This window comes from Tiliqua scincoides, chromosome 4 (assembly GCF_035046505.1).
Source record: "Tiliqua scincoides isolate rTilSci1 chromosome 4, rTilSci1.hap2, whole genome shotgun sequence".
Lineage (NCBI taxonomy): Eukaryota > Metazoa > Chordata > Lepidosauria > Squamata > Scincidae > Tiliqua > Tiliqua scincoides.
Window position 1 is genome coordinate 193,378,605 of NC_089824.1, and position 24,061 is coordinate 193,402,665.

The 24,061-nt window shown below is 39.9% G+C and overlaps 1 protein-coding gene across 4 annotated transcripts in view; it reads right to left on the reverse strand.

Moving 5' to 3' along the window:
- Positions 1–302: 302 nt before the first annotated feature.
- NCOA6 (nuclear receptor coactivator 6) overlaps positions 303–24,061 on the reverse strand; it is a 68,706-nt gene continuing 44,947 nt past the window's right edge. For 2 of the 4 annotated variants that reach the window (XM_066624852.1, XM_066624851.1), the window contains exons 11-16: positions 16,412–16,533; positions 9,672–12,650; positions 7,349–7,402; positions 4,796–4,832; positions 3,977–4,125; positions 303–1,048 (exon numbers count right to left, since the gene is read on the reverse strand). In XM_066624852.1, the coding sequence (XP_066480949.1) occupies positions 1,002–1,048; positions 3,977–4,125; positions 4,796–4,832; positions 7,349–7,402; positions 9,672–12,650; positions 16,412–16,533 (3,388 nt within the window). In that variant the 3' untranslated portion in view covers positions 303–1,001. Of the gene's footprint in view, positions 1,049–1,570; positions 1,749–3,976; positions 4,126–4,795; positions 4,833–7,348; positions 7,403–9,671; positions 12,651–16,411; positions 16,534–24,061 lie in introns of those variants that run through there. The other 2 variants (XM_066624855.1, XM_066624853.1) reach the window with 2 other exon arrangements.

Sequence of the window (24,061 nt, forward strand, 5' to 3'; positions counted from 1 at the left end):
CCCTGATCCTTTGGCCCAGAAGTCTTCTCCCTGGGTAAGTTGGGGACCTGTGGGAGGAGGGGAACCCCGACAATGCTGACAGTTTTCTTGTTTAAATTGCAACTGGGCTGCTCAGTACCTTCAGAAATCCAAGGTATTACTTGCGTCAAAGCACCCATCAACCAACAGGATGTAGTCAGGTATATAGCATTGATTATGTTAAAGATCAGAGCTAGCCCTGGGTTCCACCACACCACACGCCTGGTTGAGCATGAACAGATGGAAAAGATATTGAGAATAGATACCAAAAGAAGAGAGACTGAATAGATATGGACTGGGGAAACCATATCCCCATGGGATAGAAATGGGGAAATGTCTGCAGCATTCTGAGGCATAGTGATAGCCATAGCTGCCAAGTCAAAGTCAAGGAAACAAATAGGTGCTTCTCTCACACCGTAGGATGCTTATGCTAAACAATACACAAAACAAATTATAGGTCAATAACATTTATTTAGAGCATTAGGTAATCCACATGTCACAAACCCTTCAATGTCATTTTGTTTCACTGGTCCTTTTCTACAACAAATACATCAAGAAGCCTACTGCATAATAAAACTATTTACATTTCCAAGATCGGGCCATATATAACCCTTTTACTGCTATTCACATACAGTACTTGACCAACAGCACAATACATTATTTTAATATCTAAAAAATGACAACCCTGTATTCTAGTTTGTCATATGAAAAGTGAAAACGCTGAAATAAATTTACAATTATTTCTTCAGATTTTTTACAACAAGCTAGTGTGCTAGGCTGACTTTACAAAACCAGAAAATTTAACAAACAACCTGATTTTTAAAAAAAATCATTTTGTCTTAAAAAAAACCTTTGCATTTATTGGAAAATGGGATAGTATTAAAATGAGTTACTGTACAGAGTTTTAGGTTGAGATATCACAACTCCGAACTGATACTGGTAAAATTCACACATTTACAAGTCTTGCATATCCACTCAGTAATTCATTTGGATTTTCTTCTTTTTGACTGCATAGCACTGGCATTTGTTTCTGAGGAAGAAAACATAATTTAGAAATTATTTTTGAATTCAAGAAGCCACCCCAAAATTTTTTTTTACAGAAGGAAGTCATCAAGCAAGAAACTGGAGATTAAAAACCCTGGATTTTGAGTATAGGTTCATATAACTGCACAACAATTTTTGTGAAAAGTTTTGCTTCCTGAAAAGTTTTTGCTGATCAGGACAGGTACCTGGTGGGTATGCACAAATATAGTTTTGGTTTTGCTGCATCACGTAGGAACTCTGAGAAATAGACAGTTAACTATTTACAGGCAATAACGTATTTAATTGTGTTTATGTTTCTAATACGCTATTAAGTTCAACATAATTAAAGGTGTTTTGCTCCTGATTTTCATTTGTATTCAATGCCTGGTGCATCGCGTTGCAGTGTCCAACAGTAGTCAGCAAGCATTGACGGATTCCTGCAGTCTCATACCCAGCAATTCGGCTTTTGCTTTTGACAGACCCAAATCTCTGACCAGATTGTTTAATTCTGACTGTGTTATGAGATGGCGATCGCCTGAGGAGCACGGTTCAAAATCCAAATCAATGTCACTGCTAGTTCCCTGCATTTCAGTTTCTTCATCTGGTTCGTCTAAGGTCCAGTCCTCTGGTGGTTTGGGAATTGGAAGACTGTCGTCATGTGGCACAGGTCTCATTGCTGAAGGCAGATTAGGGTATTCAATTGACTTCTTGTTTTTGGCAGAGAAAACAGACACATTAGTCAAACAGAAGTAACAGTCCATCACACGGTCTTTCTGTTCTTGCCATATCATCGGGACAGCAAACGGCACTGTTTTTCGAGTGCCTCTGAGCCAAGCTCTCAGACAGACAGCACATGTCGCACAACAAATGTGAGGCACCCATTCCTTGTCTTGATCACCAATTTTACTGCCGAAGTACAGATGATATGCTTTCTTCACAAGAGCAGTTGTTGAGCATCTCTGATGAACAAGCATATACTCGCCACAAATATAGAAGAATGTATCGCGACTGATATGACATTGACGAGACATATTGAGCAACACCAATCGTCCTGTAAAATGTCTATAACATCTAACTTACTTGTTACAGTGCTACTGAAACAATGTTACAGTGCTACTGAAACAATGCTATATTCTGAAACAATACGTACACGCTATAAGGTCTATATTAATCCAATGAGCAGCATCTGTGTATGCAAGCCACTTTTATAGCCTGCTGAGACAGTGTCAAGCTGGCTCCGGCCTGCCCAGGCATGCTCAGGCTGCATACTTCCACAGAACAGCTTCCAACCTGGCCTGATTTCATGCCCAGACCACACAAAACATAGTTCACAGGTCTCTTACAGAAACAAAAATTTTTGGACACAAATATAAGAAAAAGCATGACAAAACTGAAGATTTCAATGAAACAGTGTGTGATGGGCAAATCTGGATGTGATTTTCGTGATCAGCAGCCAAAAATCTATAAGGAACACCCAACAGTGTTCAAGAAGCAAAAACTTTGTTGTGCAGTGATTTGTTATCCTATTATCTTCTATACCAATGTTTGGGAAAAATCAGTATGGATAAAAATGTTTTTTTAATCTGTAAAAAATACATTATTAAAAATTTAAATAGTATAATTTTCTTTATAAGTGTTGCTTTTTAAAACAATCTGGTTCAAAATTAAAACTGAACTTAATGCAAATATATAATCTTTTGGAACTGAATTATGACCCTCTGATGAACTTACAAAAGACTGTTTTTGCCCCAAAAGGAAAAACAGTAGGAAAAATATCTTCATCATAATAATTTGTGCAAATATATTATGGCTTGATACTAGGGGGACAAGGAATTGGCAATTCATTATAGGTGTCACCCACTGATTCCCCTGGACAACTGTTGACACTTGTTCAGATAGCAATTATCTGATGACGTGCAATAGGTTTGGAGTCATATACATATGACTATACATATGTATGACTTATCTAACAGTCAGACAATATACCCTTTACCTCCCCTTTCTTGGAGAACACTGATCTACCCACTAACTACTTTTTTTGAGGAATAGGGCACAGAAAGGCAGTTGAATGACAAAGAAAAGGGGGCTGACTAAAACAGAAAGGGAAAGCGGAGAGACTAGCTGATGTCTAGCATAGCTGTAGGTAACAAAACAGATCCTATGTTGAAATATTTTGAAGAAAACCCTTTGCTGGATAAAAAAGGAAAATGTGTCAAATGTAAATAGTGCAAAGTGATGCAAGGCTTGATTGTCTGTATCTTGGCAACCAATTAATATGCATTAGTATTTAGAAAGTATATAAATAATTCATCATTTATTTAAATAAATAAATCAGTGTAAGCCTCTTTCTCCTTTGTAATTTCCTTGAAATCAAACCACCTTGTGGAAAGATTGGCTCTGCAAAGCTAATTTTACTGTTGGAAACATGAGCACTTGTCTTTTACCTTTCCTATTTTAAAGGAAAAAAACAATTTAACCGTACAGTCCTATGATTCATAGGCTAAGAGTGGCAAAGATTTTAAAAAATGACTTGTCAAACTATTTGCTTTGTTAATAAGTATGGCACATAATACAGTTTAATGAAGTTTAATGACACATGACAGAAAGTTATTAAAAATTACCTAATTAGCTATAACAGATTGATTCTTGTTTGTTCTTAACTAAGATTCACCACACTAAGTTTAACCTCAAGCAACAGCAAAACAACACCGAGGGCACAATCCTAACCAACTTTCCAGCACAGACCTAGCCGCAACGCAACCCCAAGGTATGGTAACAAACATGCCCTTACCTTGAGGAGGCCCCTTTGACTGCCTCCCCACTGCATGCCACTTTGCCACAGCTATGTCAGTGCTAGAAAGCAGATTAGGATTGTGCCCTGAGTGTGATATTTTGTTACAGAAATTGCTTCTTTTCCACAAAGACTGCTTCTTACCTTTAGAAGTGCTAGATGCTGATGCTGGCCTGGAGGACCTCTTGCGCTGACCATTTTCCACAGACTCCTGCACTGTGGCAGATTCCTCTGTTCTTGAATTTCTTCTACTTGGTATTTTAGATTTTTCACAGCTCTCCTTTGACTCATTGCTGGTAAAAAGTAAGACATGAATTGTGGAGTATACCCAGCTGTGTGTGTGCTTACATACAATTCATGGCACAAAAACATCAGTAGCAAGGGAGTATCTGTAACTATGGAACACCACTACCACAGTTTTCTTGCTCATAGACATCTGAAAACTTTACTAAAGGACAGAATTTTTCCACTAAGGCAGATATATAGAGCTAGTCTTTTAGGGAAGCACTGCCAATATACTGCATCTGGAACATAGGGTGTATGCCCAGAATATTTCATTCTCTTTATGCTAAAAGGCAGATCAAGTAACATTATTCTGAAACAAAATGTCTTGCTGCAGAAAAAACATGGCAAAATACATATTTGGTCATCTGAGAGGAAACTGAACGGGTGTGTGATATGAATTACACTTAATATTCTTGTAATATTAATATTACACTTAATATTCTTGTGACCACATTTTGCACCAGCGGTTGCTTCCAGAAGCTGTTCAGGGACAGCCCCACATAATAAAGAGGTGACTAACTAGTATTTCTCCCTACACTAAACAGATTACTACTATGGAAAAATATCCAAGCACTGCCACATAAAAGGAAATATGGCAAAAGATCATATTAAGGTTATGAAACAGAACCAAAATATCTGCAGAAATTGATTCCTTATTTTCATTCTATAATTACTTACCTGAGGCCAGCAATAATTGCAGAATTTGATTCCAGCTCTAAAAGAGAAAAACACAATTAAGTTCCTAATCTGCTATTGATGCACATATGAAAGGAATCAAGATAGTTTCTGGAAGGCCACTTTGGAATAAGTGGAGGATACAATGCTAGAACTAGTTTTCACATTTGTATAAGCAGTATATGGTTTTTGATTTAATGAAGGGTGCTTCAGTTATTAATGGACCTGCTGCACACAATTCACCAGTTCCTCACAATTCCTTGACAAAATAAGGGCTGGAAATCAGGTAGAAATAATATGAACTGAGACCCTGTCAACTTTTAATTGTGGCAAGAAGTCTGCTCACTTCTAAGGAAAAAACCACCACCAATCATGTTTCAAGTTTGTAAGAAATACAGAAGTTCCACACTTCATTACCTGTATCTTTTGTAGAAAATGCCCGTTATGCCAGAGCATATATACTCCACAACTGTGATGCCTTTAGTACCAGATGGTGCTAACTTTATTACAAAGCTTGGTCACTTGAGAGAAGGGCAGACTGTGTGGAAGACTAGTCCAGTGTTTCTCAAACTGTAGGGCGAGACCCACTAGGTGAGTCGTGAGCCCATTTCAGGTGGATCACCATTCATTTCAATATTTTATTTTTAATATATCAGACTTGATGCTACCATAGTATGCATTTGGGGAAATGTTACAGACTTGTACTTTTAACAAGCTACTATGTATATTCTTTTAACAATGATAGTAAATGGGACTTACTCCTGGGTAAGTGGGGGTAGGATTGCAGCCTCAGATTGTTAAAAATGTTCTGCTTGATGATGTCACTTCTGGTCATGACATCACTTCTGGTGGGTCCTGACAGATTCTCATTCTAAAAAGTGGGTCCCGATGCTAAGTGTGTGAGAACCACTACTCTAGTCTGGAGTGTCCCCAAAATACAGTATAGACAGCCATTTCTGTCAAGTACACCTTTTTTCTGATAAAAGTTCCCAATTGTCGGCCAATATTCTCTAAACCCATTCCTTGTTTTAAATTTATATCAATTGTTTTAAAGCCACACAGTGACCAATATCCCATTACAATTTCCCTTGCTCTATGATCCAGGAATATCATTGTCGGGATAATGATTTTAAAAAACACTTTTTAGTGCAATACCATTACAACTGTGTAATCTTATAGTTTGCTGTGGACTTAAAAAAATTCTGTAGTGTATTTGAATTTTAAAAAAATGTATTCCACAAGACACCTTGAAACTTTAGAATTGAAAACGTAGGGTATAAATGTTTGAACCTACCAAACTAAAGGCCTACAATCTGTTCCAGTACTGTATAGAATTATGAGCAATTTTTATAACACAAAATGCAAGGAGTTTTATATATGGGCAACTAGCTCTCAATTTATGTGGGGGTTATGTTCCTGGAAAATGGCACATATAAAAAAAGCACATTAACTGATGCTCATTTTCCCATAGGAAACAACGCAATTGATCTGTGTTAGGGGAAAAGTGATTTAACACTCATGCTGACGACTGGTGACTTCAGCTTGCCCAAAATGACTTAGAGCAAGGGTGCTCAATAGGTGGATCGCGATCTACCGGTAGATCGCGAGGCAAAATGAGTAGATCGCGGAGTGCCAACCCCCCCCCTTCAGGTGCCTCTGGGAGGAAACGCCAGGAGTAAGGCCCATTGTACTCAATGGGGCTTACTCCCAGGTAAGTGTGGCTAGGATTGCAGCCTCACAGCCTAATCCTAGGCATGTCTACTCAGGAGTAAGTCCTGTTATACTCAGTGGGGCTCAAGGTACACCAACATACATTGTACACATAAATGTTATATGTTATGATGGTGCAAACATTGTAAAAAAAACTCTGGTAGATCTCCAGGCCTTGCTGGGTTTCAAAGTAGCTCTTGAGCCAAAAAAGTGTGAGCACCCCTGACTTAGAGGGAGGGTTGAGGGAGGCTACTGATGTCAAGAGCTGAGAGAGCAATGAGGAAAAATTAAAATGCTGACAAGAAAACTGAGAAAGCGGTAAGTAGCAAAGCTCAGTCCCAAGACCTCTTAACAATTATCTTGATGAAAAAACGCCCTTGCTGCTTCTGCTTCATACTTTTTGTGTTGCAAGAGACAATCACAGGGATTGCTCCTTCTCAGAGTGAGTGGTAAAAGTCTCTTCTCTTTCCCACTCAGAAGAGACTCAGAAGTCTCCCTTCACTGGCACGTATCCCCAAGCACCAGAGCATGCTCCAGCCTTTGTCACCAAGCAGAAATTTCACAAGATGCAAAATTGTAAAAGCCTCAGAAACACTGCAAAAACATTTATCTTCTCACTTTAGAGAACCCCCCCCCCCCAGGATGGGAGGGATTTGCAGGTTAGTAACCTTTAGCAGCTAATGGACTGTGTATTTTAAAAATGGGCCCATGTAAATGGCACTTCTGGGATAAATTTGTAAATCATTATTTCAAAAATGTGCAAATTAAGATCATGTTAATGAGAGCTGAATGCACACATATATCCCCTTATGTGGTTGTGAACCATTTGTTCAAGGTAAAATTTACCTGGCCTTTGAACAACAGTTTCTGGTGTTGCAATTGGAGTCTGAGATGAGGATGCTAAAAACAAGAGATGAAAAGTTAGCATTGCTTTTAACTTGTCTATCATACCCAAGTATAAGAAAAACTTATCTATAAAGTCAGCGAAGACTAATCACTATTAAGCTCTCTTATTAATAAAGGCCAATAAAGACAGACTGCTCCGTTTTATACTGCAAGTTATGAATGGGACAACTGCAAAAATTTGGATACTGAACTGTTGAAGAGATGTCTCACTGACAGTCCTGAGTTATGCCATGAACAAAGGCAAGGAAAGCTTTTGAAAGTAAAACTTTTTAAGCCTTCTTAGCATTTTATAAAGTAACTTATAAAACTATGGTTCAGACATGGCTGTTCTGAGATAATCACTCATATTAGTTGCATTTTGACACTTAAACTTTGTTTCTTTGCTATGAATATCCGAATTATAAAAAAAGAAACAAATCAAGGTAAACTGTATGTATTGACTTTACTACACTGAATAAAACGAAGCATCAAGGACACTTATTAGCAAATATCAACCAACAGCCAAAGATGTTTTCTGTTTCTTGTGAACTGATTGCTAGTACTTACAACATGAAAATTTCATCAAAATACTAATTTATCTGTAAAAGGAGATGAAAGCCTTTGTTTGGAAAACCACATTAAACTCATTCCTCAAAATCAACACAGATAACATAATATAATTTACCCTGAGCATTCTTTCATACGGAACATAAACAACTATGCACATTTTAAAATCTGCAACTGAGGCAAATTTATTCTTCAAATCCCATAAGGACCATCGAAATACTAATATTATTCAGGGTTCCAGAACTCTGCTTGCTTTCCTTGCCAAGGAAAGCAGGTGCTTTTCCCAGCAAAAAAGTCAAGCAAACCTCAGTTGACCTCTCCAGCTCAGAACTGCAGAGGTGGGAAGAACTGTCTCCACCAACCCTTCCCCAACAGCCATGTAAAAAGAATGAATGAGGCTATTTGGTACTGCATTATGAACACAATCCGAGTATCCTGAAGAGCAGGAATGGAAGGCACGTGGGTGAGAGGTGCTGAGTTGGCCATTCTCCAGCCTAGAGTCTAGAGCACCACAGCCAAACAATGATCAAACAAGCCCCTCACTCAGATGTTGGAGGGGGTAAGGAGACCTGTTTGCCAGGTAACCAGGGCAAAGATCAAATTATGGACCCTGTGTGTTATGTAGGTGTTATGGAGTAGAAAAGCTAATTCTAAATCTCTTTTAAATCTCATTTGAGTGCAACTTTTGCAATGCCTTCTTGCCCCGTCATTAAAACGGCACCATATTAAGGGCATGTGAACATACTTGCCAAGATTCCGAATACTGTGCAACCAGTTCTCTGTGTCCAATAAATGGCTCATTTATTTGTGACATCACTTCTGTCTTTGAACTTTCATTTTGAGCCCAAAAGATTTCAGAAAACTGAACATTTGTATAAATTGAAACAAGCTTTTCAACTCCTTTCACATATTACTTTGTCCATCAGTTGTGTGGGCATCTTTTGAAATGTTCATCAATTGCAGTTGACACATACATCTGAGAAACACAACTAGTCAGCTGTGCTGTATAAAGGTCTTGTAACCATGCTGCAAGAATATGTTTGGCAGGCTCTTGGATCTCACTTTAGGACTAAATACCTGAAGATATGCATTCTGCAGCATCTGAAAGTCCTTGTTCCCAAAATCATCCTAAAAGTTTAATAATTCAGTCAAATGCAGTAGCGATGCTGCTATCACTAGCTCTGAATCTTCAATGAAAAAGACTTGCAGCAAAATGAACTGACGGTGCAACAATATTTCAAAATATGGCTATAGCTATAAAGTATTTCATTTATTCAGAAAAAAAGTATTTCATAAGAAGCTTGTTTCAATTTTTTCCTACATTTCCAATTGTACTATTTCATGGAACTCATAAAGAGACAGTCTGGCCATTACTAAAATCATTTTTTAGTTTATATACCAGGAAACAGAATAGTAACAGTGGTTTAGTAATGAAATCAATTACCAAGGAAAATGGTAGATCATCTTTTGCTGGAGGGTCTTCAAGCAGACGCTTGACAAGCACCTTTTGGAGAATTTTCCTGCTTCAAGCAGGGGGTTGGACTAGATGGTCTTGAAGACCCCCCCTTAAGGTCCATGATTCCATTTTTTAAAATTTATCAAAATGTTTGCATTCCCATCTTTCTACCTCTCACATGATTCCATGAAATATACATCAAAAGCACTTCTGAGTGTTGGGGAGAGGGAATGACAGTCCTAGACACTTACGAGTACATACCTATATTCTGAGGCAATTCACGATGGGCTTCTGTTTTCTCATAATCTGGTCCAATCCCAACCTTCTCTACAGGTAAACTACCAAGGTTACCATTACCAGTGCTTTGAACTGTGGGTATCATGTCAGAAATCACTGGAGTGGTCACTACTGTGAGTACATTAGTAGGAGTGCTGCCTGATAAACTTAGAGATACAGAGGCAGAAACGGTAGCAGCACTACTAACGTTTAAGTGTCCAGTACCAGAAGTGCTTGGTTTCAAAAGAAGAGTTGCTGGAGGTGCCATAGTGCTGTCTACTAGTTCTACAGGTAACTGCTCTGTTTCCAGATTGCTAGAGATTGAAAAGTCTTGTCCCTGGTCTTCTACGTCTCCCTCCATGGAATATTGTTCTTCCCCTTTCTCAAGGGTGTCTGTAACTTTCTTGCATGCTTTTGTCAGTAAAAACTGACCAATTCTGTCCAACTTTCCCTTTCCTTTAGTAGATGAAACTGGACTTCGCCTATTGATAGATGATCCAGGGCTGTGCGCACGTGGCGGAGAGGCCACAACTCCAGACTGTGCTACAGAGCACGGGTCGGAGGCGGCACAAGTTTGAGAATTCATCTCCTCTGGGTTGAAATCTTTGCCTTGCTGAATGGAAGGATGTGAAGAAGTGCATGAAGAAGCTGTAGATGAGGGAGAAGGAAGCTGAACAGGAGTTGCCAGTGAATTAATAACCAATGATCGACTTGGTATACTTGAGACAGGAGTATTAGATGATGTACTAGGAGGAGCAAGCCCAGATGAGAACTTTATATTCTGGGATAAATGCAAAGGGCCAACCACTGCAACAGACTGTGGCATTAAATTAGAATTAGAAGTCATTGGGGTTGTTGCAATTGTACTTGGCTGAGACCCTTTCATAACTTGAATTATTGAGGATGAATTTATAAAAACTGGAGTAATGAACTGAGGTCGAGCATTAGACTGAACTGCTGTCTGTCCTTCAGAAGTCATAACTTTATTACCCACATTAGGCATGGTGACAACAGTAGGCATTAATGTAGGTTGCAAATGAGAAGGTAATGACGCAGGTGTGTTAGAAGATGACGTAATGGGGTTTGACGTTACAAATACTGTTATCTGATTGGGTGGGAGTGATGTAGAAATAGAAGCAGAGCTAACAGGCCTCTGTATAACTGGAGGAATATTCTGAGAAACACTTGAACTTGCCTCTGCCAGGTCTTGTTGTGTTTGGGTTGAACAGGTTTCACTACTCTGCGTTAAACTCAGAGAACAAGCAGGATCTTTGCTAGAAGAGGGATCCTGTTGGGGAGCAGGAAATGCAGAAATCTTTTTAAATTCCTCTGCACAAGCCACTGATGGAGGCACTTCAAGGCCAGTGTGACCAGGAGGCTTAATGGTTACATCAGGAGCTCCAGAATTGTCAAGTAGCTGACTTAAGGATGTTGGTGCCTCCCTCATGGCTGGAGAAAGAATAGTCTTGTTTTCTTCCAGACTGGGAAGCTTGCTAGATTCAACAAGAGGGCCCTCTCTTTTCTGTTGCTCTTCATGGACCAGTACTTTGATTTCTTGGCTGGTAGCACCTTTCATCTCAATGTTACGCTGATCTTTGTTCACTGTGGCAACCTGCACAGCCTGGCATGCACTGTCTTGAGAGGCATTGAAGCTCTCTTTGTTATCCTCAGGAATACCAGTGAGAACAGATACAGGGATTGCAGGGTTTTGAGGAGTTAGCATACCATTATTTTGATAACTTCCAGGCATGGGTGTTTGTAAAGAGGGTGGACCAACCATCATGCTTCTCTGCAAGTCCATATTTTGCATTAGTGCTGGATTCTGCTGGGTTGTCAAAGCTAACTTAGCTGCTTTTGAGTTTTGCCTCCCAGGGCTTGGTGTTGTTTTCCTGCTGGATCCAGGACTGGACCTTCGGCTGTTACTTGGACTAGCTCGTTTTGCCCCTCCAACATTTGTTTGCTTTCCTGAATTTATGGCCAAAGGATCCAATTTATGTGTCTGAGGAGAGACAAAACTTGATTGATTGTTCATTGTGAGATTTGAGGGTGCTTGTCCAATGGCCTTCAAAGTGGTTGGATTAAGACCCTGTTGGTCAAATCCTCTATTAAGACTGGGCCTAGGAGGTAAAGGAATATTAATCTGTGGAGGAAAGAGACCTGCAATAGAAGCATTGAGTCTTTCTGGAGACAGACTTATTTCTGATGGCTCAGTGCTTGGTGGACGATTATTAGGAGTCTGAGGATAGTATGGTCTTGGGCTTGCCCTATTTGGTGTTTTAGGCCTTGATGTTTGTGATGTGGGAGCAACACTTTGAAAATGATGTGGGTGAGGACCAGCAAGAGAATTTGACTGCTGTTGAGGGCTTGCACCTTGGGAAGCAGACATTGGAGAAGGTCCAGGTTTTGGCCCCGCCATCATTAACTGGTTCTGTGAAACCACTAAATGGGATGCTATATTATTTTGAGCCCCTGACGCTGAAGGAACTTCAGCCCCATTTCCCTCCAGAACAGAGGGTATGGATGGAACTTCTCCCAGTGGAGAGCTAGTAGGATTCTGTGCATTTTCTTGGTAAACCATCTTTCGTGCACTGTTCACCAGAGGTGGGTTGTTTGCCATAGGAACTCTTTGCTTATCAGGTGATGGGGGCACCGAACCAGGACCTTGCAGGCTAACCATAACAGACATGTTGCCTCCTTGCTGCATTGGCATTCTTTGTGACTCTACACCCAGAGGACCCCGAGGCTGATGGACACCCTGGGGAACTGGAAGTCTAACTGATTTAGGGTCCTGTTGCATCATGAGCATCATCATCATTTGTTGTTGATGCTGCTGCTGCTGAGACTGTGTCTGTTGAGGTGTGGGTGGTGGCTGTTGTTGCTGCTGCTGCTGCTGCTGCCCATGTTGCAAAAGCTGAGGTGGTAGTTGCTGAAGTGATCTTTGTTCCATCGGCTGAGATGGGTAGCCTACAGATAGACATAAGACAAACAAGCCTTTACTGAAAATATTCAACACCAGTAAAAATAACCTCATCACTAAAGGATTGGAAGATGACAAATATATCAATTTTGAAACAGAGAACAGGAAGCCAGGAAATCCTAGGCCTATTCAGTTTGTATGAGACAAATTTAAGCTAAAAGAGGAGGTTCTTTGAGGATCAGTAACAGAGAAGCACTAGGTTGGCAACCTTCAGTCTCGTAAGACTATGGTATAAGCCTACAGCACCTAGTATTCCCTGGCAGTCTCCCAATACTAACCAGGCCTGATCCTTCTTAGCTTCCAAGATCAGACAAGATCAGGCATGTGCAGGATAACAGTTGCTGAGGATAAGCCTGTGGTGCGTAGTAAGGAATGGAGACCCCCCCCCCAAAGCAGTATTAGAACTGGTGCTGTTTAATATTCTTAAGTGATCTGGTGTCAGCAATAGTATGATCTGCTGAGGATATCAAATTCATTCATTGGCATCCTTCAGTCTTGGAAGACTATGGTATCGCGCTCTGAAAAGTGGTTCTGGAACAGCGTCTAGTGTGGCTGAAAAGGCCAATTCGGGAGTGACAATCCCTCTCTTCCACACTGGGAGTAAATGTAGCCTGTCCCTGGTGTGTCTCCCTGGCTACGGGCCTTCCTTCTTTGCCTCTGTCTATTGGGCAAGTGTCTCTTCAAACTGGGAGAGGCCATGCTGTAGAGCCTGCCTCCAGGCGGGACGCTCAGAGGCCAGGGTTTCCCACCTGTTGAGGTCCATTCCTAAGGCCTTCAGATCCCTCTTGCAGATATCCTTGTATTGCAGCAGTGGTCTACCTGTAGGGTGCTTTCCCTGCATGAGTTCTCCATAGAGGAGATCCTTTGGGATTCGGCCATCTCACGACATTACCAAGCCAACACAGGTGTCTCTGTTTCAGCAGTGCATACATGCTAGGGATTCCCTAGTGTATATATATATTCCAGCTCATTCCAAGACTGTGTTGTTTGGAACTTTGGCCTGCCAGGTGATGCCGAGGATGCGTTGGAGGAAGCGCATGTGCAAAGCATTCAGTTTCCTCTCCTGTTTTTACTGTTTTTGGAATTATGAAAACCCAACTTGCCCAAATTTTCCAATGTCATCTAATTCACAACTATTACAAAGATTTGCTTGAACAAAAGTCCAGAAACTGCTATTTCTGGCTCAACTGAAATCTCCTGGAAACCTGGTCCGATACCTGGTGTTTTCCAACTGCACTTCTCTCTGAAAACCTCCACCTAGAAACCGACTCAGAACCCAATCCTATCTAACTTTCCAGTGCCAATAGAGCCTCAATGCATCCCCAAGATAAGGGAACAAATGTCCACTTACATTGAGTAGATCACTGTGACTGCCGCCCCCCCCCCCACACTGCAGGATGCAGCACATGCCCCATTGGCATGGAAAGTTGGATAGGATTGGGCCCTCAGCATAGTATAGCCTCTGCCTGCCCTTCCATTTCTAGTTTTCCTCTTGCTTGCAGTCAAATGTGCAATACAATCTTATAGTTTATTTTCCATCTTGCCTCCTTCTCTGAAGCCTGTTACCCAGTAAGAATAGCAGTCTGGAAACCTGCCTCCAAGTTCCCTTAGATTCAGTCCTCTTGATCAACCAAGCAAGAATTCCAAAGAAAAATCACCTCTCTCAAGCCTTCATGGAGCCTTGAAAATTAAGAATCTGCTGCCATGCAGCAAAAAGTTAACTCTTCAACCATAGAGGGTTGCGAGTTGCTCATCCTAGCGCTGGCACTGCCCTTTCTTGCACTCATTTCTTCATTTTAGCATGCTAATTAAATGCCCTGCCTCTGCATCTCAGCCAACCACCCCCATTATTCCATGCCTATCTGTAGGATTTTTCTATTCCTCTCTTGTTCACTCTAGAGCCCATTATACCTCAGAAACTTCTTGAAATCCCAGGAAATCCAGTACTCTGTATACATACTCGTCAATTTCAATTATTGCTGCCTTGCTGCATGTCCCCTCTTCCCTATTATTGCAAACAAACTGTGAAAGATCCTTTCATGGGAGTGTTAGTTGTGCCCACATCCCTATATGATTCTGGGCAGTACTTTCAGTAACAACACAATGACAGCCATTGGCTGCCTTAAACAGTTTTTAAAGGAAGTTAGATAAATTCTTGGAGAAGGGAGCCTATAGTTTTATCAAAAATATGCAACTGATGGAATTATTCGCCAACAACTGTTAGTCAAGTGAATTCCAGGTTGAGAGGAAGTTGTTCTCAAACTTTGGATCAGTTTGGGTCAGTCAACCTGAGAACCCAGCTGTTCTCAAACTGGGGTCCAGGACCCACCAGTGAGTGGGTCCCAATTTCTGGTGGTTCACAAAAGTAACAGGGCAGATTAGGCTATGCGCATCAAGGGTTAAACAAACTGCTACTAAGGGGAGCACTGCTGTCCAATCACCATTATAGTCACACCCCTTGGCATTTTTTAAATCAGGCAAAAGCCTCTAGGGCCTTTAAAAAGTTCCAGAACCACTGCCTTAGAATAATAGGAAGGGAGGGCAAATATGGGGCACGGTTGTTGCCTTTATGCCATTTGTGGACCTCCTAGAAGCACCTGTTTAGCTACTGCTGAAAACAGGACACTGCAGGATACAGACGCTTGGATCTGACACAAGAAGGCTGCTCTTATATATTTCAAAATGGGTAGCACTGCAATGAGAAGCAACATTATCCAAGAAGTACTTTGTTGTTTTTTTAATATGACCCTTAAAAGAAAAATACATGCAAAATGGCAGAATCTATTCTCTGCAGAATTTGATTTCAGTTTTTAAAAAACCCAGAAAACAAAATATAAACTTAAAGGATGTTGTAATTGCATGGTAAAACTTAAGAAAAGTCTTTGGAGAGGAAACAGGATTTTGGCACCTTAAAATATAGTCACTGACTCAGGACCCCACCACATTAGAGCAGCAGTTTTCAAACTTGCTGAGAGTCTGAGAACCGCATGTAAGTGGTTGCAGGTGCAGGGACTTGGAGGGGGGATGTGCCCCTGCGGCACTGCAGTGACTGCAGCACTGCAGGCACCCAGAGGCTTGCTAGCCTACCTGAGGGGGTCTGAGAGGCCCACAGCCCCCTCTGTGGGTCTCCCCCAAGTTTTGTTTCACTCCAGTCTGAAAGTCGGAGCAACTTCAGTTTACTATAGTCACTCCGAACTTTAAGTCAGAGCGAAATGAAGCTTGGGGGAGACCTGTAAAAGGGGCTGCAGGCTTTCCGGACCCTCTCCAAGGCTTGCAGACCCCCTCAGGTAGCCTGGCAAGCCTCTGGGTGCCCGTGGTGCCATGATTGCTGTGACGTCACTGGGGCACCCGTTACTGGGTCAAGGGGAAATGACCCATTTTTTGTTCCTATGGTGGGTCAACCCATTAGAGAATTAGCAGACATGTTACAGTTAACTATTTGTGTTTTGTAATCTAAGATACTATTGGTACACAACTTTTTCTACTATATGAACATGTGGTAGAGTTGGGACCAACAGCAGTTCTCTCTAGCTAGTACACATATTGAAAAAGGATACTATAAGGGATATATGCCACCTACTTTAGAGGGCACACTGCAAAAATAAAAGACAAAGCCCCTCCAGATCTTGCTGGAAGATCACATTTAGAGTCAGGTGTTAATAACGAAGACAATATGTTGAAGAACAAATACACATCATACTGGCATTTACTGAGCATGCTAGAATCATCGTAAAAGTATGTTCATCACCTGGAGGCCTGTTTGTGAAGTCCGGCATTTTATGTCCAGTATTATCCAAATTTATACCTTGCTCTCCTGGCAATGGTGGCTGATCTGCCTCTTCAAGGCCAGCTGTGCGTGATTCTGAAGCACTAAAGAAAGAAATACGCATAATTAATACAGATTTTTTTAAAAATGTTAACTTATTTAAATTATAATGAGGTACATATATACCGTATGTAGAGCACTTTCCTTATGCCATTCTTCAGTATCATAGTCAGCCATAGTCAGTTGTTATGCACAACACCCAGTTACTCACCTATCTTTGGTCAGAAATGGTACTAATGGACAAACATTGCTTTCACTCTGTTCAGTAAATGAAGCTCGAGTTAATCTAAACTAAAAGAAGAGGAATTGTATCTTCTAGTCCTAGATCTCAAAATGCTTTAAGGCAAAAAGAGTGGTAATCCACCTTGGAGGAACCTTTGTTCAGGATATGCCCCTCAAGCCTCACTTGTGGTCTGTGCTATAGCCCATTCTAGACTAAACCAAGATAATTATAATTTAGTACCATCCCTCAGTTTCTTAGACTCAAGAGTTGTACTGGTTGGAGCAGGAGGATACTTCCCAAAAGGCAATGTCATTACAGTAAACGAATATTACTGAAAATTGGTAATTTGCTTTCTTCAAGGTACTTTGAGATACTCCTTCATTTGGTGAGAAGCACGCAGAAAACTCTTTAGTATCACAAATAAAAACAGGAGGAGACCTCTGGATTTCACACCAGGATCCAAGTACAAAAAAGGTGTTTACATATACCTGGGTGAAGCACTAGCCTTTCGGAGGGTGGGGTGGGGGGCCTGCAGCCACCTCTGCAGACTTCCATGCACCTCTGAACTGTTTCCTAATGCAAGTAGATTGCAGTCTCATTAAGGAGCAGTTCTGAGGGGCCTGAACTACAACTAGGTATGTGTAAATGCCCTTTTTTCACCACAGTAACGGCACAATCCCAGAAGCACCATCAACACCGCCATCACCCCCTCCCCCGCAACGACTTACACCAGTCCAAACTCTACAGGAGAGCTTTATCCCTATAACTGTGGCCCTTACCTTTGAAGGGCATTCAGCAGATATGAATCTGGTACTTTTAGATCTGTTAACTAAGTAACAAAAAGCTGTGTAGAATGATTATAAGCTACGGACATTGTGGGGACAATCCACTGTCTCACTGGCTGATAGTTCCTGAACCAGTGCAATAGAAGCTCCATAGTAGGAGATTGGTTTTCCTCCTGATTTGACTTTTAAAAGTCAGAGATAAAATCATTGCTATAGCTGAACATAAAGAGGAAGGGCAGGTCTGAGAAATCCCAATCATCACCACCCAGTTTCCTTTCACCTTGATCACTGCCTTTTTCTCTTCAAGGGTATTAACACAGCTGATAATAAACACCGTCTCTGACAAACTGATCACACATCCCTCAGCGTGGCCAACAGGGATGCTAATGTCAACATCACAAGGTTCTTGTAGATTTTTAGCAAATTTTTCAAAGGGGTTGTTATTTACACATATCAAAGGCGATAAAACTGTCTCCATTTGTTGACATTCTGTTGGAGAAATCACTAGAGGCTGAACAGGATTTAGAAGTAATCCAGCGTGGCCATGGATGAAAAAAATGTTATCTCCTCATTTGATATTGAAGGCAAAGGAAAAAGATCAACCAAAATATTTATTGGATTGGAAAATTTTAGTAAGAGTGCTTTTTCATCAAAAAAAGTCAATCACAAGAATCAGGTATAACCTGTATGGCTCATCATAGTCACATACATTCCTGATAACTGAAGAGATGAGCAATGCGGCCCCTGCTGTAGATCAATGTTCACAGACTATCTCCAGAATGTGAAGCAAACAAATAGGACAATGACATTTTTAAAAGCAAAATTTTGATTATCCCACTGAGAGATTTGTCACATACACAACTGCCCAGCTAGACTCAGAATTCATTTCTCTCAATTCTAATCTACTACCTTATGCACTAAGGGGGATATTAACAGACAGAATTTAAATACCCCCAAACAAGAAAAAGGAAAACTTTTCTGCCTTCATTGGGCAACACATTGTGCACATCCATTCTCTTCGAGCAGTGGTGCAGCAATGACTCTGTTGGCCTAGGGTGTTGCAAATATGCCATAAAGCACATTGTAACACCTGGAGAGCAAGCAGCACATGATGGAAAGGCTGGCAATGTCCCAACAGTACTTGATCCCAAAGAAGTGCCTGATGAAGCAGGTAAGGTCCTGCTGGACAGCATAGGGACATGGGGAGGGCAGAATGGAAGTGGGGAGGAGTGTAGGATTAGCAACAGCAACGAACACCATATTCTATTCCCTCTCCTGGGTTTGAAAGCCCAAAATGGGGTTTCTTGGACATACGCCAGTGATTCTGCTGGTGCAGATTTGAGCAGCCTCACTGTGCAGTTCTGGGGCTTTACCCAGGAAATAAATGTTCCCCTTAAAATGAGGAGATCTCCAGCCTGCTCCTTCCCAGTGTGGGCCACTGCACTAGCACTGGTTAGGATTCGGCTGACAGTGACCTTAACTTGGCTGTAACATGAGATAACAGGAGATCAGGAGGCTCTTCAGTCAGTCTTACATCAACTGACTTTACTGGGCATAGCCTCTTAATTATGCCTTTATTGGGCATAGCCATAGTCTTCCTCTGACTAAATAAAATTGTGGTTCTAAGGTAAGAGTCCAGAAGACAAACCATACAAATCTGCTACAGCAAAGACAAACAGCCATCTCGAGGGCAACTAAAAAATAGTAACAGAAATTCATTTATTGCACAATATTCTATCAGCCGATGTGAACAAGAGTTTCTTCATAATGCATCAGATGAAGTACTTTCTTGCTTGTGAAAACTCCTGCTATCAATTAATAGGGTTTAAATTAAAAATGGATTTTTTCCCAATTTACAAGCCGACTTTTAAAAATATTTTAAACCTGAAGTATGAGTTGCAAAGATTATATCTCAAATATATCCACCTTAATGTTCACCCTTCTGTAAGGGTGCTAAGCAGCTGCTGACTGTAAACAGAGTCTGTTTGCTTTGTTGTTTCATGACATGCCACATGGTTAAGGCTCTTGTGATGAGCACTAGAGTTAGAGATGTAAAATTTCTGGAAATTTTGAAGCTCAGAAAAAACCCAGCTTTTTTCAAGTCTTTTTTTAAAAAAACAAAACGGAAATTTTCAGAAAAATTTAAGAAAATGCTACATTAGCACTTTTTTTTCTTGTCCAGTTTGAAAGTCATTCTGTTACTTTAGGAACATAAACTATAACTATGGACAATTTGACTTGGCATAAAAACTAGCATATTAATATAGTGTATCCAAATATATACAATAAATATAGTGTATCCAAACAATTATTACAAACAGAATTTACTTTTTTTATAATATTTATTTGTAATTGTAACAAATGGAGCAACACTCTCCTGAACTGTTTACTAGTTTATGTGGAAAAGACAAAAAAACCTCCACAAAACAATTTTAAAAAATCCAGAACAATTATCCATATTTCCCCTCCACAGTATTAAATAAAAATAAAAAACCCATTTTCATAAATACAACTGAAGAGGGGTGGAGCGTATAGGAGTGTGACTAAGTTTCAATGAATGGGTATGAAATGTAATCAGAATCATTTTCTGATTTTCTGTAATTATCAGCATCAGTTTCAGTCTCTGCTTCTGCAGTTACTCTTGTGTCTGTCATTATCAGTTATTATAGACTTCTATTATTGAAAATGCCCGAATTGGCCTTTTCAGCCACACTAGACGCTGTTCCTGAACCACCATTCAGAGAGCGATACCATAGTCTTTCGAGACTGAAGGTTGCCATCTAGTCACTAGTATAGACTTCTAAAAACTGAATGCTTGCCTGGATTGAAACTATCTTTACCCTTTCACATGTCAGTTTATTTCTTGATTTAGTGTGTTTCCAAACATAGACCAGATTCTTTCACATGCTGCAGAAGATGGAGGAATTTGAAGAAGGCAAGAAGCAAGAGGAGTCAGAGGCTATGTTGTGCAAAGACCTTGCCACCAGGTTGCAGGACGAATGTTTGGCAGAATCCCAGATTGCATTCCTGGACCAAATCCCTGAAGATGTTCTATATTCTGCAACATTTCAAAGTACCTTCCCAACATCAAGTCCTAATTGTGATGCTTGTTTTGTAATCAGTCAAATGCAGTAACACTGCTTATTTTCCACCTTTGAATTTTGGATCCAGCAGATTTGCAGCAGCATGAATTGGATGGCAACAAAATTCTCTTTTTTTAAATAAAATCTTTCACTTTACTTTCTTCTATAGTTGTAAGTGGAGATATACTGAGATTTTCAAAAACAGTTGTTTTTATCTTGGTAATTAAATAAGGAATTTCTGACAAAATTGTACTATCTGATTCAGACGCAGGGATTGCTGGAGCGATTGGCTTTAGAATCTTCAGGGAATTTTGCAGCTGAACCCAGAAGACCTCCTGATCAAGAACAGCGTTTCTCACACTCCTGGATACTTTAAGATCTTTTACTATCTAAAGTATCTAAAGAACTATTACTGTTTCTTGAAGAGCTTCGTTTTCCAGTAAACTTTCAAAGGAGATCACCATTCCAGCCCACCAAGTTTGACTACAGAGCTTCAGCATCACTATTTTATTCTTTGCATTTTTTCTACTTGCTTCTTCTTGAAAACTGCAGCTGCAATATGAGTACCTTTTACATGTTTTATAACTTCTTTTGCTCATCTATAGATAATTTGAAAGGTGTCTAGTTTCATAATATCATTAAGAAACAAGTTTAGCCCATGAGATGCACATCCTATTGCAGTAATATGTGGGTACTTATCCATTATGATCTCTCATGCTGCTTTCATATTGCTGGCATTGTCAGTCAGCAAAGCAAATACTTTACCACTCCCAATTTTCTGTAGGACTTCACATATTTTACAGCTGATATACTCTGCAGTATGCCTGTTCTCTCCTGTTTCAATGCTTTTATAAAAAACTGGTTGAGGTGTTGTTATAACAAAATTTATAATTCCTTCTCTCACATTTGTTCATCCATCTGTAAGTAGTGCAAGACACAGTGCTTCATTAATTTTTCCTTACAGATTCCATTACACGTTCATATTCTGACTCCAAAAGAGGCTTGCTCAAAGAATGTCTGCTGGGCAAATGGTATGATGGCCTTAGTAATTTCAAAGCTTCCTGCCAGTATGTATTTTCAGTTATTGAAACTGGTGTTCCAGAAGAATATATTGCCCTTGCAAGAGCTTGATCTATTTTTTCCTGATCTTCAGGTGTCATCTTGTCTACAAATGAAGTTCTTGAATAATTTTTGGATGCAGCTGTCTTAAGTATCTCTTTACTTGAACATGCTGCTGATGGGACAACAACACTTTGTGTTGTTGCTAATATTACAGATGGAGTAGAAAGAGGACTTCTTGAACGAGAATGTTGAGAAAAACTATGTGCATTTTCATCATCGTGGTCCTCTTCACTTAGATCCATGAAGGATTTTTTTTATCTCTACAGGACACTTGTTACATATAAGAATGTGTTTTGTCATCCTGGTAGCATTTGGAAATGCATATTTCATATGGCAATATTTGCAAATCACATTTTTCTTCTCAGAAGAACTTGTAATGTGAAAATGCCTCCATATGCTAGATGTTGGTCTCACCACTTTCCTGAGGGGTGTAGGAAAGAAAAATAATTTAATGGCTAGTTTGCAAGAAGACACTAATCTATGGTTGTGGGTAGGGGAAGTAAAGAACCAGATAAGTAGTAATTATTATTTACACAAAGGTTATAAAGATAAACTAATGTAGCTAAATGATTCAGTTTTCTGGAATCAGATAAATGTAAACTCTTACCTTTTTTAAATGAAGCATATACTTTCAGGTCCTTTTTGTTGCTCTGTATTTTCTTCCAATGCTAGTGAAGAAGACAGAACAGAACCAAACATACCCACCCACATGCAAAAACAAAACTGAAATCTTTTTCTTTTCTTGTGACAATAGCAGCACCTCCTAACGGAAGAAATGCATTTTATTCTTGCATTGTTCAGTTTGTAACCTAGGACTTGCTTATCCTCAGTGCACAGAAATTATAATAATCTGATACCATACATATTTTTTAGAAATGATTTGAAAAATATTTGAACACCTTGTCTTAAAATATTTTATTCATCATGTTAAAATAAAACATTCCATAATCAAATTTTTTTCTTTTTTCAATTTTTCCAATTTCTCGGAAAAAAACAAAAAAGACTTCAGGAAAAAAACGGTTTTTCCCCAAATTTTTCCAGTTTTTTTTCTGGGCCTTCACATCTATAATTGGAGGGCTGAATTGCTTTACTTGAATTTCATTGCCTTCTCGAATTCAGTTGGCCTAATCTTTTGGCTTGACTGAACTGATGCTTTGCCACTTAATTTGTGTTTTTGCCATGTCAGAGAAGAGTGTCACACTTGCAAAACATAGCGAAATATTTCCAATGTGTTTATGGTTTAAAGATCACACTGCCACTACTTTGTACTGCTTGGTTTCCTTCCTATTTGACTTCTTGTCCCCATGCACTTCTATGCTCAGAAGAACATATATGCCTCTTCCTCTCCTGATTTTAAGGTGCACTGAAGCTTTTGACCAGGCTTAAATTTTTACATTTAAAAAGAATACCTAAGCAGCACAGAGATAGCTGTGTGCTCCTGCAAAGACTTAACTTCACTGGATTTTGTATTTGCACTTAAAGGAAACAGAGGAGAGGGACTTTGAGCTCCAAGGGCTCCATATTGTGCCAAGACTGAATATGTGCCAAGACTGTGCCAAGACTGAATATGAAGCATCAAAGCAACCATTTAGGTGGTAACTGGTGAATAGTCACCTGTTCATGCACTTCCACCCAAGCAAAGGTCAAGAAGAAGCAGATAACCCAAAGAACAGTCATGGTCAGGTGAAGACAGCGTCCATTTTGTGTAGTAATTTACCTGTCAAAGAAGTCCAAAGCAGTGCAAACAGCACAAAATAAGGTGTAGGCTCCACAACTTGCTCTTGCAATGTCTGCTAGTAAAATGAACTGCTACACACACATGTGCAATCTCAAACAAACTTATTCAGAAGTAAACACTACTGTAAAATTTACTTCCGAGTAAGATTGCCAAGATATAACAACACAGATCATGCACTGGAAGATGCCAGCTGAGAAACTTTTTCTATTCACTCTTATTCTCACACTTATTCTTTTATCTCCTCCTCTTTTCTATCTTATTGACACCTGATTTTGTGAAGAAAGGGGGTGGGAAGAGAAATACAGGATAACCCTGAAAAACAAGTAATCTCCTTCAGAGATACTTTCCCAGAGATACTTTTTTACCATGTTCAAGGTAGACACATTCTGTCCCAGAGCAGAATAGAACACTGATGTTCTAATAACTAATGCCCTATAAAAGTTGAGTTACTAGCTACTTAGGAAACCTGTTTTTAAAAGGGAAGGGGCCACATGCTTCAGAGCAGTGTTTTTAAAATTAAAAAAACTTAAGATTGTTGTACCATGAAGAGCATCCTAATGAAAATAATCAAGATAGAGATATACCATGAGTTTTGATAAAACAATTTCTAGGAACACAGAA